The 12,942-nt window shown below is 38.5% G+C and overlaps 1 protein-coding gene and 1 pseudogene across 1 annotated transcript; both read right to left on the bottom strand.

Annotated features, from left to right (window-relative positions):
* Positions 1-523: 523 nt before the first annotated feature.
* LOC129351443 (gastrula zinc finger protein XlCGF57.1-like) lies at positions 524-5,095 on the bottom strand. The gene is made up of 2 exons (XM_055020301.1): positions 4,952-5,095; positions 524-1,995 (listed from the first exon to the last, which is right to left on the bottom strand). Exons 1-2 carry the CDS (start codon positions 5,025-5,027, stop codon positions 623-625), a joined length of 1,449 nt encoding a protein of 482 aa, XP_054876276.1. The 5' UTR covers positions 5,028-5,095; the 3' UTR covers positions 524-622.
* Positions 5,096-8,564: 3,469 nt separating this feature from the next.
* Positions 8,565-9,556, bottom strand: LOC129351451 (gastrula zinc finger protein XlCGF57.1-like; annotated as a pseudogene).
* Between the last annotated feature and the right edge of the window lie 3,386 nt (positions 9,557-12,942).

The following is a 12,942-nucleotide window of genomic DNA, read 5'->3' as shown; positions in this document are numbered from 1 at the left end:
TTCAAACAAACATTTGTTTTATTAATAAAAGAACAAGATTTCACTGCTTTCATTTCTAAAGTATTTTAAAATCAGTCAGACACAAAAATGTAAAAGCTAAACTAAATTATTCTACATGCTACAGAACAAAACAAAAACCCGCAGAAATGAATCCTGTCTGAATGTGATCCCCTCTTTAACTTCACTATCTAATGGGGATCTTAAGCACAAATACGACTGAGAACTAAAACAAAAAACTGGATTAAGAAAAACAAGCTGATAGCAGAAATCAGACCTCAGGTTTATCATGGCTGGACAATGAAACAAACAGTCACAGTGAATCACTAGCAGCCTGCAAGAATTTGTTTTTCTACTTGCTGTTTACATTATCCAACCAGATTTTCCATTGGACACAAAAAACAAATCGGATGTTTCCTTCCAAAAGTTTCTAGTATAAGAAAGTCTTTATGTGACGAGTTAAATTTCTTCTGTCATTGTAAGTCTTTCCACGGGTTCCACAAGAAAAAGGCTTCTCACCAGTGTGACCTCATGTGAACTTTTAAATTACCTTTTTGAGAGAAACTCTTTCCACATGTCCCACAAGAGAAAGGCTTCTCACCAGTGTGAATTCTCATGTGAACATTTAAACTAAGTTTTTGAGAGAAACTCTTTCCACAGGTCCCACAAGAGAAAGGCTTCTCACCGTATGAAATCTCATGTGAACATTTAAAAAACGTTTTTCAGAGAAACTCTTTCCACAGCTCCCACAAGAGAAAGGCTTCTCGCCTGTGTGATTTCTCATGTGAACTTTTAAACTACGTTTTTCAGAGAAACTCTTTCCACAGGTCCCACAACAGAACGGCTTCTCACCAGTGTGTCTTTGCATGTGCTTAGTTAAAGTCTGTCTTTCATGGAAACTCTTTCCACAGCTCCCACAAGAAAAAGGCTTCTCGCCTGTGTGAATTCTCATGTGAACATTTAAACTACGTTTTTCAGAGAAACTCTTTCCACAGGTCCCACAACAGAAAGGCTTCTCGCCTGTGTGAATTCTCATGTGAACATTTAACTGACCTTTTTGAGAGAAACTCTTTCCACAGGTCCCACAAGAGAAAGGCTTCTCGCCTGTGTGAATTCTCATGTGAACATTTAAACTACGTTTTTCAGAGAAAATCTTTCCACAGCTCCCACAAGTGAAAGGCTTCTCACCTGTGTGAATTCCCATGTGAACATTTAAAATACGTTTTTCTGAGAAACTCTTTCCACAGGTCCCACAAGTGAAAGGCTTCTCGCCTGTGTGAATTCTCATGTGAACATTTAAGTTCCGTTTTTGAGAGAAACTCTTTCCACAGGTCCCACAAGAGAAAGGCTTCTCGCCCGTGTGAATTCTCATGTGATAACTTAACCCGGCTTTATGGGTGAAACTCTTTCCACAAGACCCACAAGAGAAAGGCTTCTCACCTGTGTGAATTCTCATGTGAACATTTAAACTACGTTTTTCAGAGAAAATCTTTCCACAGCTCCCACAAGTGAAAGGCTTCTCACCTGTGTGAATTCCCATGTGAACATTTAAAATACGTTTTCCTGAGAAACTTTTTCCACAGGTCCCACAAGTGAAAGGCCTCTCACCTGTGTGAATTCTCATATGACAGATTAAACCATGTTTTTGTCTGTAACTTTTCTCACAGGCTGAACAAGTGAAAGGTTTTACTCCTGTGTGAGTTCTCATGTGTCTCTTCAAGTTACCGTTTAGAGAAAAGGTTTTATCACAAATTTTACAAGAATATAATTTTTGCCCTCGATGAGCATTTTCATTGTCAGTTCTGTCTTTCTGCTGTTTGGTTTTCTCATATCTCTCGTTTTGTTTCTGTTCTTCCTTTCTCCTTTTTCCTGGGTCTTCAGAATTGCTTCCTTCCTGATCCTGGTTCTCAGTTTCTGCAGAGCCATGAGAGATGAGTTGGTTCCTCTGTGCTTCTGTTTCATTGAGAATCTCCTCCTCTTCACTGCATTGTGAGAGATCTGGACAAAAAGACAAAACAAAAGCTTTTAAATGTCAATCAAACAAGAAATTCTTCACTTTAACCTCAAAGTATCATAACAGGATTTTTTTTGGGTTATTCTAAAATTATAATCTGACAAGAATGAATATTATCTCAACCAATGAGGTTCTTTTGACCAGAATAGAACTGGATGTGAGTGAAAATATGACATTAAGGACCTCCAGGTGAGCAAAATAGATGGCGATAACTTAATCTAGTGGTTTCCAGACCAATGTCAGAAAAAGTTTTCTTCCTCCATGTAGCTACAAGATATATATCAACATGAAAGAGTGACATAAAATACCTAAAGCAAAACACTACAGTGTTTTTAATCTCACCCACTGATAGTCAGACATTGCTCCATTCACACACTCAACAAAAACTTTGAAAAGCACAAATAAATCTGAGCCTTTACTTTCCTGTGATTCACAGCAGAACTGATAACAGTGGGTGATTGTTGTTAATCGCGGACATGCAGAAAATAATGGCAAAATGGTCCTATTGAAAATATTTGACATGAATATTGGACAATTTGGAAGATTAAATATGAAAGGTGAAAATGTAAAATAATATAAATTAAGTCTTATTTACTGCAAACTTTATGAAATATGCAATTACATTATTAAAATGGAAACTTACTGTTGACATTATGAATGTTTTTGTTTTCTCATTTGTTGTTCTTCATCATTATTGGATCATTGTGTCACATCACGTGACCCGTCTGATTTAACACACTTGTGTACAAAGGGTGTGTCCTCCAAACAAAGGAGCAACACGAAAGCCAAAACCGTGTGAGTCTTGATGTCACGTTCAACGCTGTGCCGAAAACTGATTCTGTTAACAGGTTATGGGCCAGAATCAATGAAGAAAAACACGTGAATGCATCGACAGACCGTGAACATCTGCTGTGTAAGTAAACAAGGAAACTGAACAGAAGAGAAAAAGACATGGCACACAGCCGCTGGTCAAGACTTCTTTTTGATGGAGACAAGAAAAATTACAAACTATGGGAAACCAAGTTTTGAGGACATCTTCGACTGCAAGGGTTGAAACAGACAATCTTGACAAGCTCCTCCGATGATGACGATGAAGAGGAAGACGCGAAGAAAAATGCTGAGTTTTATGCCGAGCTCATTCAGGGACAAGAGTCATCACTTATCATGCATGATGCGGCAGAAGACGGACGTGCAGCTCTTGGAATCCTGCGGGCCCATTACGCCGGCAAAGGAAAGCCCAGAGTGATTAATTTGCACACTGAACTGACTTCACTGCAGAAATCACTCAGTGAGTCGGTGACCGAGTTCATCATCAGAGCTGATCCGCGATCACCGCTTTAAGGAATGCAGGTGAGGAGCTGAGCGATGGACTTCTGATCGCCATGGTCCTGAAAGGACTTCCAGGGACATTGAAGCCATTTGCTGTTTATATTACGCAAAGCGAAGATGGTGATAAATTGACTTCTGAAGAGTTTAAGACTAAACTCAGAAGTTTTGAAGACATTGAAAATATGCGTGCCACAGTATCTGAGGACAATGTGATGAAGGCTAAACACATTCTGGCACGAAATGCTCACCAAGAGGTGCAAATGATCCTGGAGCAGGAAGTTCTGAGATCATATGCTTTAAATGTGGGATGAAAGGCCACATCAGCAGAACCTGCCAGCGGAAGCAGTTACTGTAAGAATAACAGTCACATCAACGCAACCTGCAGACGGAGAAAACAACGGGACAACACACGGAAAGTAGTCCAAGAGACGGGCGGCGACAAAGAGTTTGCTGTCCGGGTGAGCGACGCTGACACGCGAGTGGTCGACATCAGGAGGAGAGGTTTGATGGTGGGCGCTGGTGCGACGTCGCATATAATCACCGACATCGGGAAGTTTCGGAAGCTTGATGAAAGTTTCCAGGACGAGACGCACTGCGTGGAATTGGCTGATGGATCCAGGTGTTTTGGGGTTGCAAAGCAACGAGGAGACGCAGAAGTGTGTGTGCGGATTCTTTAAACAGGTTTCAGATGCAGCGATGTTTAACCAGTCTATCAGTAAACCGTGAAGCTGTTTCGTACCTATCCGCTGCAACATGATCTTCGGTATTGTGTGTTACTCATTAATCTGGTTCTGTTCCCATGCGGTGTTTTCGAAGCGCACTGAACGCTGCTCTGTTGAAACTTGCTTTGAAACTAATTTTCCAAATGCAACATTAAACATTTTTGCTTCAAATGGGATCTATAATAATGTTTTGCAAACGGTTTTGTCACACAAGAGGCATTTTTCAACAGGCATCCACACAGCCACCTACAATTCAGAAACATCTGCGGCGCGCGCAAATTTTTCTTGTACATGTGACAGTACAATGACAATAAAGTTGAATTCTATTCTATTCAGTCTGTCGCAGGGCGACTCAGAGACAGTGCAATAATATTAGCCTGCATGATCTTTTCCTCTCAGGTTAGGGCTCTGCTTTGCTGCACAAGCATCAGACTTTTCCCTCCAATAAGCTTCTAGCTATTTTTATTACTTATTAGCCATGTTTAGGACCCTGAATGCAGGAAGTCAATGTAAGACCACATTGTAATGATGCCCCACATGCTACTAGCAGCATTTAGGCTAACATTAGCATTTTGGCTCATTTTAGATTATACACTAATTTTAACAAACTGAATGGAGGAAGTCCATGTTAGTCAACATGCATGTGACTTTCCACAGGCTATTGACTACAATTTAGCTTAGCTTAGCATTGATGCTAATTGTTAGCATCAGAGCGCTGGGTCCAAACTGGGGCCACACTTTAGCAGGCCCGGTTACATTTCTCCAGGGATTTTCTGTTTCTATTTATTTTAATCGGATTCTAAAAATACGTTTCCGAACACAACGATTATTTATCTGTAAAAACTCTCTTTAACCTCACTAATCAGTAAACCGTGAAGCTGTTTCGTACCTATCCGGTGCAAGATGATCTTGGGTATCCGGGTAAAATCCATCAGTCTGCGCTGATCGTCCATCTCTTCCTCCATCTTAACGTTGATTTCTTCCACTCTGTGAATGTTTCTTCAGCAGGAGTTTCCTGCTGCTTGATAAACTCTCTGAGGCTGAACTGAAGATATTTTCACTGAAAACACGGAAATATTTACTGAAAACAGTCAAACTGTCCTCTAACAAAGGAACAGCTAATGCTCCCTCGTGCGCTCTGAGATGGTTCCTGTGTTTCACGTTGACTGCACGGAAGAAACTGTAAAGGATTTTTAGTTCCGCTTCGAGTTTCCTCTGAACATACAACTAAATTAAATATTTTACAGCATTAATAAAAGGTTCATATATATTTCAGTGAAACACAGTATTAAATTAATTACACAAACACATGGAGGTTTCCAAGCCTTTCATTTCTGTTTATGAGCATTTTCTGCAGATAATTGAAGAAGAGCATTTATTTTTAGAACATTACATCATTCTGACTAATGGAAAAAACTTTAGAAATGTGAGTCCGTTATCAAAAGAAATTTATTCTTACAAAAGATCCATATTGGAACATCGAATGAAATATTATGAGTATGATTTTTAGTTTGTAAAACAATCTAATGTTATATCAGATTGTAGGTTATGATTCAGTTTTAAAGTTTTACACTAAATGACTACATATATATTAGAGCAGTGGTTCTCAAATGGGGGTACGCGTACCCCTTGGGGTACGTGGAGGTACTGCAGGGGTTACGTGAATCTTTTCAAAATATCTTTAAAAAAAATCATTCGGCTCCTCATAATAAGTCTTGAGAAAAATTATTTTGTAAGAAGTTTGATAAAATATAAAGGTGTGTTCATGCACTGAATGTTATATTCAGCATTTAGTTTCAATATCCTTTAAAATAAAATGGACCTGGCGCACTGTTACCATGACTACACTGTAACTATGGAGACTGGCTAAAGCGTAGCAGCAATGCTGCTGAAAGTTCAGATAAAGTGAAAAAGAAGACAAAACCAGAGCCGAAGAAGTACAGAACGTACATGAAAAAGTATGTTTTAATGGGATTTACGTCCACGAAATTAGCCAACGCTAGCATGCAGCCGGCTAGCATGCAGCCGGCTAGCATGCAACCGGCTAGCATGCAGCCGGCTAGCATGCAGCCGGTTAGCATGCAGCCGGCTAGCATGCAGCCGGCTAGCATGCAGCCGGCTAGCATGCAGCCGGCGGCACACCTCCAGCGGCATCTCACCACAAAACATGGACGCCATGTTGGTAAGACACCGGAGTTCTTCAGGAGAAAACTTTCTGAGTTCAAGTCATTCAAAGCCACGATGCGAAAAGCCTCCACTGCATCAGCCAAAGCAACGACTAAAGACACGCGGTGTCTTTGCTCGTTGCTAAAGCCAATAAATCGTTCACCATAGCGGAAGACCTGCTGCTCCCCGCTGCTGTTGAAACTATGCTGGACAAAAAAATCAGCGGATACATCAAAAACTGTCTATTGACACCGTTACTTACTGTTCAAACCGAATCAAATGTTCAATGCAAAGTGATTAAAGTGCAATCTTCTTTTTTATATCCTAAAAGAGGTAATGTTTATTGTTTTTTTTGTCAGCAAATCTTTATTTATAAAGTTAATTTATTTTGTAAACAAAATATAATTTATTTATAATTAAGTTATAGATTTATTTCTGTGAACACTTTTTAGTTATTTATGTATATATTTAATTTTGTACCATTACAGAGACCAATATAAATTAGCAGTGTTTGCATATTTCAGTTTTGACTGGTTTTACGCCTTCCTGGTGCTCACTATGTTCTGTTTCTCGATGCAATGTTTGCAATATGGATGTATTTGTCAGGTTCACTGATATAAGGTGTTTGGCTTTAATTAATCAGACAGTGATTTTACAGCACTGTTTTTTTTTCTTCCAAAAATGTTTTGCCCGTGTCAGGGGGTACTTGACTAAAAATATATTTTTAAGGGGGTACATCACTGAAAAATGTTTGAGAATCACTGTTTTAAAGGAATATGGTGAATATATTTTTACTTGAAAATATTAATAACTGAGTCTTGTGAAAAAAGATTCATGTTTCCATGGAAAGAAGTGAAAATATACAAAGTCACTCTAGAGACGAGATGGAAGAAGACACATAACTTTAATTAAAACCACAAAGTCATTATTTTTGCTTGTATCATCATACATGTACCTGAACAAAGAGATGTTATTAATCACTCACTTAAAAACATACAGAGAAAATATGTTAGAAATTTAAAACAACAGAGGAAAACATTGTGATGCCTCCCAAAGGAGCAAAAAGTGTTTCACTGAATCTGATCCCTGCTAAGAATCAAGTCACTTTGCAGCTGTATAAAAATACCAACGTACTGTAATAATCCTGGTTTCCTGTTGCAGAACCTAAACATCTTTTACAACTAATCTGGTTCTGGTCTGCCTGGGTGCTTCACTTTATGCACCTGTACCATGAAAGGGATTGGATCACCTGAGTCTGATCATTACAATGGGTGAGAAAATATTTTGATAATGTAGAGCATGTACATACAAACACATTTTAACAATGACTTCTGTGAAACAAATATTTGGTAAAAAGGAAAATCTCTCTGCTGTTAGCTCCAAATCAAAATCTGAACAGATCTCAATAATATTTGAGTTTTTTTCCTTTCAAACAAACATCACAGAGTTGACCTGGATGCTGCATGTGACCTGCAGCATCCAGGTCACATGCTTCATTCATGTGACCTGGATGCTGCAAGAAATTCAGATGGGGGTCAGGAAAAGACTGAACGGCTGGATAGATTATAATTGTTAGCATGAAGGTCCCACTGAATAAACACATTATATGTCCAGGACTCAGCACTAAGTTAGATGCTAACAACATTAGCACTCTGGGGATTACCAAGCTAGGATGTAAAAACAATACGCGTTGCCTTACATATGAACAGGGCCGTACAGAGACAGTTGAAGGGGTAGGGGCTTAACGTTAAAAAGGGGAACATTGAACAACATCTTAAAACATTGTACAGCAACATAACAACAACCCATAATACCTACATTTCTAAGTTTCAATGAGTTAACACAGCCAGGAATGACATGTAAAAGAATGGTCTTTTTGCCCTCCAGCGTTGCATGAATGCACAAAATTTCTCTTTGTAAACAATAACATGCATGGTGTCTAAATTTATACGTCATGAGGCATTGCCTCACCAGCTATGAACCTAACCACATGTCACTGTTTGGCACTCATATGAATCTTTATGTGTTGAAGTAATTGTTTTTTTATTCTGAAACTTTTTCCACAGGTCCCACATGAGAAAGTTGTTTCACCTGTGTGAATTCTCATATGAACATTTAAACTGCCTTTAGTGGTGAAACGTTTTCCACAGGTCCCACAAAGTAAAGGCTTCTCACCTGAGTGAATTTTCATATGAGAATTTAATTTACGTTTTTCAGAGAAACTTTTTCCACAGTTCACACATGAGAAAGGCTCTCACCTGTGTGAATTCTAATGTGAACATTTAAATGACCTTTGCAAGAGAAACTTTTTCCACAGGTTCCACATGAGAAAGGCTTCTCACCTGTGTGAATTCTCATGTGATTACATAAAGTCGCTTTGTAATTGAAACACTTTCCACAAGTTCCACAGGAGAAAGGCTTGTCACCTGTGTGAATTCTCATGTGAACATTTAAATGACCTTTGCAAGAGAAACTTTTCCACAGGATCCACATGAGAAAGGCTTCTCACCTGTGTGAATTCTCATGTGATTACATAAAGTCGCTTTGTAACTGTAACACTTTCCACAAGTCCCACAGGTGAAAGGCTTCTCACCTGTGTGAATTCTCATGTGATTATATAAAGTCCCTTTGTAACTGTAACACTTTCCACAAGTTCCACAGGAGAAAGGCTTCTCACCTGTGTGAATTCTCATGTGATTATATAAGTCCCTTTGTAACTGAAACACTTTCCACAGGTTCCACAGGAGAAAGGCTTCTCACCTGTGTGAATTGAATTGTCATGAACATTTAATTGATTTTTTTGACAGAAGCTTTTTCCACAGGTTCCACATGAGAAAGGCTTCTCACCTGTGTGAATTCTCATGTGATTATATAAACTCCGTCTGTAACGATAACTCTTTCCACAAGTCCCACAGGTGAAAGGCTTCTCACCTGTGTGAATTTTCATATGAGCATTTAAAGAACCTTTTATGAAGAAAATTTTTCCACAGGTTCCACAAGAGAAAGGTTTCTGACCTGTGTGTGTTCTCATGTGATACATTAAACCGTCCTTTTGTCTGTAACTTTTTCCACAGGTTGAACAAGTGAAAGGTTTTACTCCTGTGTGAGTTCTCATGTGGCTCATCAAGTTACCGTTTAGAGAAAAGGTTTTATCACAAATTTTACAAGAATATAATTTTTGCCCTTGCTGAGCTTTCTTTTGCTTTTTTGTTTTTCATTGTCAGTTCTGTCTTTCTGCTGTTTGGTTTTATCATATCTCTCGTTTTGTTTCTGTTTTTCCTTTCTCTTTTTTCCTGGATTTCAGAATTGCTTCCTTCCTGATCCTGGTTCTCAGTTATTTCAGAGCCATGAGAGATGAGTTGGTTCCTCTGTGGTTCTGTTTCATTGAGAATCTCCTCCTCTTCACTGCATTGTGAGAGATCTGGACAAAAGGAAAAAACAAACAATATCAATCAAACAAGAAATTCTTCACTTTAACCTCACTGTATCAAAACAGGATGTTCTTGGGTTATTCTATAATTATAGTCTTACAAAAATGAACATTATTTCAACCAATGAGGTTCTTCTGACCAGAATAGAACTAGATGCGAGTCAAAATATGATTTTCTGGATCTCCAGGTCAGCAAACAAGATGGCGATAGCTTAATCCAGAGGCTTCCTGACTAGTTAGAAATAGGCCTGTCCCGATAAACGATAAGTCAATTAATCGAACAATAAGTTAAAACTATCGACCTCATTTCAATTATTGTTTATATCGTTTCTTCCTGCCTTTTTCTCTTCCTGTTGATGACACTGAATGAAAAAAGGCTAAACTCCGGTGCTCTCCACTGACCCTCCCTTCCTTATTTCCTTAGTGTAATGCTCAGCTTGCGCTTCACGATCTGATGTCGCGGATTGTCGAAACCTGAGAGTCACATTAGCCGACAGACATTCTCGGTATAACGGTTCGGTTGAAACCGTGTTGTGTCCAACAATGGACACAAAATAATAAGTCCAGTTCACTAATATTGAAACCAGGCATTAATCAATTCCTTACTACAATCTACCTGCAATGCATTTAGCCAGTGTCAGTCTGACTGAATAAAAATCATTAGAACCTATTTATGTCACGTTAACGAAGAACAGCTGAAAAGTTACCGGGTTTTCTGGTAGAAATTTCGCTCCAACTCCTCCCCTAGTTATTTATATTTACTTTACACGAACTGTTGAATAAACATTCATGTTGTTTCCGATGTTTACTGGACTTCGGGTTGCATCGTGTCAGCTGTTCGGGATTCCCTCCGTGTTTTCCCTCAGAAAGCACGAGGAGAATCCGCGCTTTCTGATTGGCTGCCGGTCACATTCAACAGGCTGCGTCACGCTCCCAGTCTGGATAAATCCTTGATTTAGATCGGAGCGGCACAACGATCTACCGTAACACACAAGGGACAATCTCAGAACGAAGAACGTTCTAAGATTGTCGTTCGGGATAAAAAAAAAAAATTATGTAGTTTGAACTATTGCATCAGGCAGTCGGATTCTTCTCTATTTAAATCTAAGGATATAAATAGTTTTAGTTTTTATTCAAGTACATTTATTGTTAATGGAGACTAATAATCTATTTTATTTTTGGTTTTGGTTGTTTTATTTATTTTGTTATTTTGAAAGTAAAGTGTATCTATCTTTGGCAGGAAATTGCATGTATTATTACGTAATTTCCATTAAATCAATGTAAAAAGGTCTTCAAACAATATTCTCATTTATCGCAATAATTTTTGAGACAATATATCGCCCAGCAAAATCTGTTATTGTGACAGGCCTAGTTAGAAAAAGTTTTCTTCCTCCAAGTAGCTACAGAATATATATCACGTTAAAGAATGACAAAATGCCTGACGCGAAACACTTAATGGTATTTTAATCTCACCCACTGATAGTCAGACATTGCTCCATTCACACACTCAACACAAACTTTCAAAAGAACAAATAAATCTCAGCCTTTACTTTCCTGTGATTCACAGCAGAACTGATAACAGTGGGTGATTGTTGTTAATCGCACACATGCAGAAAATAATGGCAAAATGGTCCTATTGAAAATATTTGACATGAATATTGGACAATTTGGAAGATTAAATATGAAAGGTGAAAATGATATAATTATTTAAAGGGTTTATTTAATACACAATTATTAAATATGTCATTACATTATTAAAATAGAAACTTAGCAGCCAGTCAAGACAATTATTAAATATGCTTTTGATTGCTCTGTTCATTATTATCATCGCCTGGTTCCAGTTCCTGCAGTGTCACCATAAAATAATTCCCCAATCAAAGTGGAGGGCGGGGCTGTGGGCGGGGCTAACACTGACCTTTAACATAAATTTGAGCCGTTATTCTGTCAGAATAGCTGACATGCATTGAGTACAAATGCGCATTAAGAGGTGCTGTCAGCTCAGCATCTGTGACAAGATACAAGAGAAAGTCAATAAATAGATTTATTGATGATGGATTGATATAAATGCATTGTCATGGTTTCACAGTGTAATTGACTGCAGTCCACTATGAAACCTGCCTCCTGTTCCTTGATGATGGTCTGACTGGTTAACCGCCAAGTCAGAATGTCATACAGCTGTTGACTAATTTTATGACTATCTCTCTTCTATGTCATGATGTTATGTTGCTGATTTAATACAAGCAGGTTTTCACCAGAGAAATCCTTTTCACCTGTGAGAATCTTCATGTGATAAATCAAACTATTCTTTTCACTGAAACTTTTTCCACATGTTGAAAATGTGAAAGACTTCTTGTGTGATCAAGCAACCGATTAGAGAGAAGGTTTTATCATAAACTTTACAAGAATATAACTTTTGGACTCTGTGATTTTTCAAGAGCCTTTTTTGGTTTGAACAATCAGTTTTACCTTTCTGGCATCTTTTGTTGTGTTTTGTTCTTCGTCTTTCTGTTCTCCTGGATCTTCAGAATTGCTTCCTTCCTGATCCTGGTTCTCATCCTCAGCAGAGCCATGAGAGCTGAGTTGGTTCCTCTGTGGTTCTGTTTCATTGTAGATTCTTTGCACATTTAGAGGATTCATCAAAATGTCATCAGTCTCCAGTTTCAGCACCAGATGCTCTTCATCCTGACTGATGCAGAGTTGCTTCTCTTCCTCTTTCAACTCTTGATGTTTCTGGATCCTCTTGCTCCTGTTTTATCTGCAGAGGTTCTGGTTCCTCTTGCTCCTGTTTTATCTGCAGAGGTTCTGGTTCCTCTTGCTCCTGTTTTATCTGTAGAGGTTCTGGTTCTTCTTTATCTGAAGTGGACTTCCTCTCCTGGATGCTGAATTTATTTAGATCCTCCTCCTCTTGACACACCCAGCACTGTGGCAGATCTGGACAAAAATACAAAACAAAAACTTTTAAATGTAAGTAAAAGAATGAGTCCTTCATTTTCATCACTTCAAGACTTTTCAAGAGATCCAAAAACTAAAATTACAAATTTATAAATTTGTAATTAACTTAAACTTTAGACTTTCTGACTGGAAGGGATCAACAAATCAGTCAAAACATACTATATGTAAATGCCCATGTTCTGGTTGGGGATTGTTACCCATAGTACCCAGTAGGGGCACTGTAGTTCAGATATTTGTTGAGTTGGTGTGAGTCTCCTGTCAGTCAGCACTTGGGCCGAAATGCCCATGGACAGGAGAAGAAAGGAGCATCTTCATTTTGTGCTTGAACAGGT

The sequence above is a fragment of the Poeciliopsis prolifica genome, unplaced genomic scaffold (genome assembly GCF_027474105.1).
Source record: "Poeciliopsis prolifica strain line A6 unplaced genomic scaffold, Auburn_PproV2 SCAFFOLD066, whole genome shotgun sequence".
Lineage (NCBI taxonomy): Eukaryota > Metazoa > Chordata > Actinopteri > Cyprinodontiformes > Poeciliidae > Poeciliopsis > Poeciliopsis prolifica.
This window is presented reverse-complemented; position numbering and strand designations above follow the sequence as displayed.